The 1,190-nt window shown below is 44.2% G+C and overlaps 2 protein-coding genes across 4 annotated transcripts in view; one reads left to right on the top strand and one right to left on the bottom strand.

The window, feature by feature from the left end:
* pex2 (peroxisomal biogenesis factor 2) overlaps positions 1-446 on the bottom strand; it is a 7,583-nt gene extending 7,137 nt beyond the window's left edge. For all 3 annotated transcript variants that reach the window (XM_032504244.1, XM_032504245.1, XM_032504246.1), the window contains exon 1: positions 356-446. In XM_032504244.1, the coding sequence (XP_032360135.1) occupies positions 356-359 (4 nt within the window). In that variant the 5' untranslated portion in view covers positions 360-446. The remainder of the gene's footprint in view (positions 1-355) is intronic.
* A 92-nt stretch (positions 447-538) lies between these two features.
* The window catches only part of LOC116672368 (trichohyalin), a 104,091-nt gene continuing 103,439 nt past the window's right edge, over positions 539-1,190 (top strand). Inside the window, exon 1 of the mRNA XM_032504179.1 lies at positions 539-1,116. Within this exon, the coding sequence (XP_032360070.1) occupies positions 880-1,116 (237 nt within the window). The 5' untranslated portion in view covers positions 539-879. The remainder of the gene's footprint in view (positions 1,117-1,190) is intronic.

Genomic DNA, 1,190 nt, shown 5'->3' with positions numbered 1-1,190 from the left:
ACACACACACACACACACACACACACACTCTCTCCAAAGTTGCAGTTGGTAAGTACACTTGGTATGCTGAATACTAATAGTTGGTTGTTTGAACAGTATGCACTATAGACATCGACAGACATTAGCAATCGATTTGATTTTAAATTCAAACATGCAGGAAAGAGGAACAAACAGAGACACAACACTGACCGTAGACAGCAACAAGGAGGTACACTCAATATTAACGTTAAACTGTGAGGGTTTGCACCGTTCAGAAGCAGTCATGACGCATTTGAGCTTTCAGTGGAAATACCTTCCTGAATCAAAAGATACAGACTTTAATGCTCGCTAAACAGCACAACGAAGGTATATTTACCCATTTATTTTCAGGGAAAAGGCGAATGTAACAGAGTCCTCTCTGAAAAAATCTGTATTTCCGGGTTGTGCAAACATGCCCGCCTCCTGAAGAAAACTCGCCAATGGTGTGCTGCAACGCCACGCGTACGACGCAATCGTACTAATAAACCAATCGGATCACACAGCGCCAACGCAGCGGCAAACTGCAGGGAAGAAGCGTCCCTGTGTGTGTGGAAATAGTTCATACAAAGTCCTCCGTTGTAGTAACGGCACATAGTGACCAAGTTGTTGGTGAAGCTACGGTAATTCACATAAAGTAAATAGATTCTTTCTTACATGCACTCAACATACCATTCACTCTTTAGGTTGCTTTACGTTTGTCTGAAAGTGTAAACTAGCTATATGGCTGTGCAAATACTCAACCAGAGTGACCAGCCGTGATTATAAGTGGTTGCTAACGTGTATTAGCTTTTCCAAGCCTGCGGGTTGTTTCATAAACAGTGCGGGTACTTTCCTCGAGCCAAGCTGACAACCTACACAACCATGAGCCAAAAGACAAGATCACCAGAGTCAGCCGAAAACTCGAAGCTGGCGGGACATGGAAGTGATACTTTGTACCTGTCCTCTCCCTCAGGAGAGGACCTTAAAGTTGCCGTACAGGACCCTGGGAGTGGGACAAACAACATTAAACTGCTTCTAGGCGAATTCAAAAGACTGTACGAACATAGGTTGCGATGTCTAGAGCTGGACACCAATATTATTCACGAAGAAGTGATGCAGGTGAGTAGACATATGAAAGATGTCATCATTTATTTTCTCGTAACGGTAGCGTGGCCGAGCGGTCTAAGGCGCTG

This window comes from Etheostoma spectabile, chromosome 22 (assembly GCF_008692095.1).
Source record: "Etheostoma spectabile isolate EspeVRDwgs_2016 chromosome 22, UIUC_Espe_1.0, whole genome shotgun sequence".
NCBI lineage: Eukaryota > Metazoa > Chordata > Actinopteri > Perciformes > Percidae > Etheostoma > Etheostoma spectabile.
Note: the sequence above shows the minus strand (reverse complement) of the source record. Positions and strands in the feature narration are given on the sequence as shown.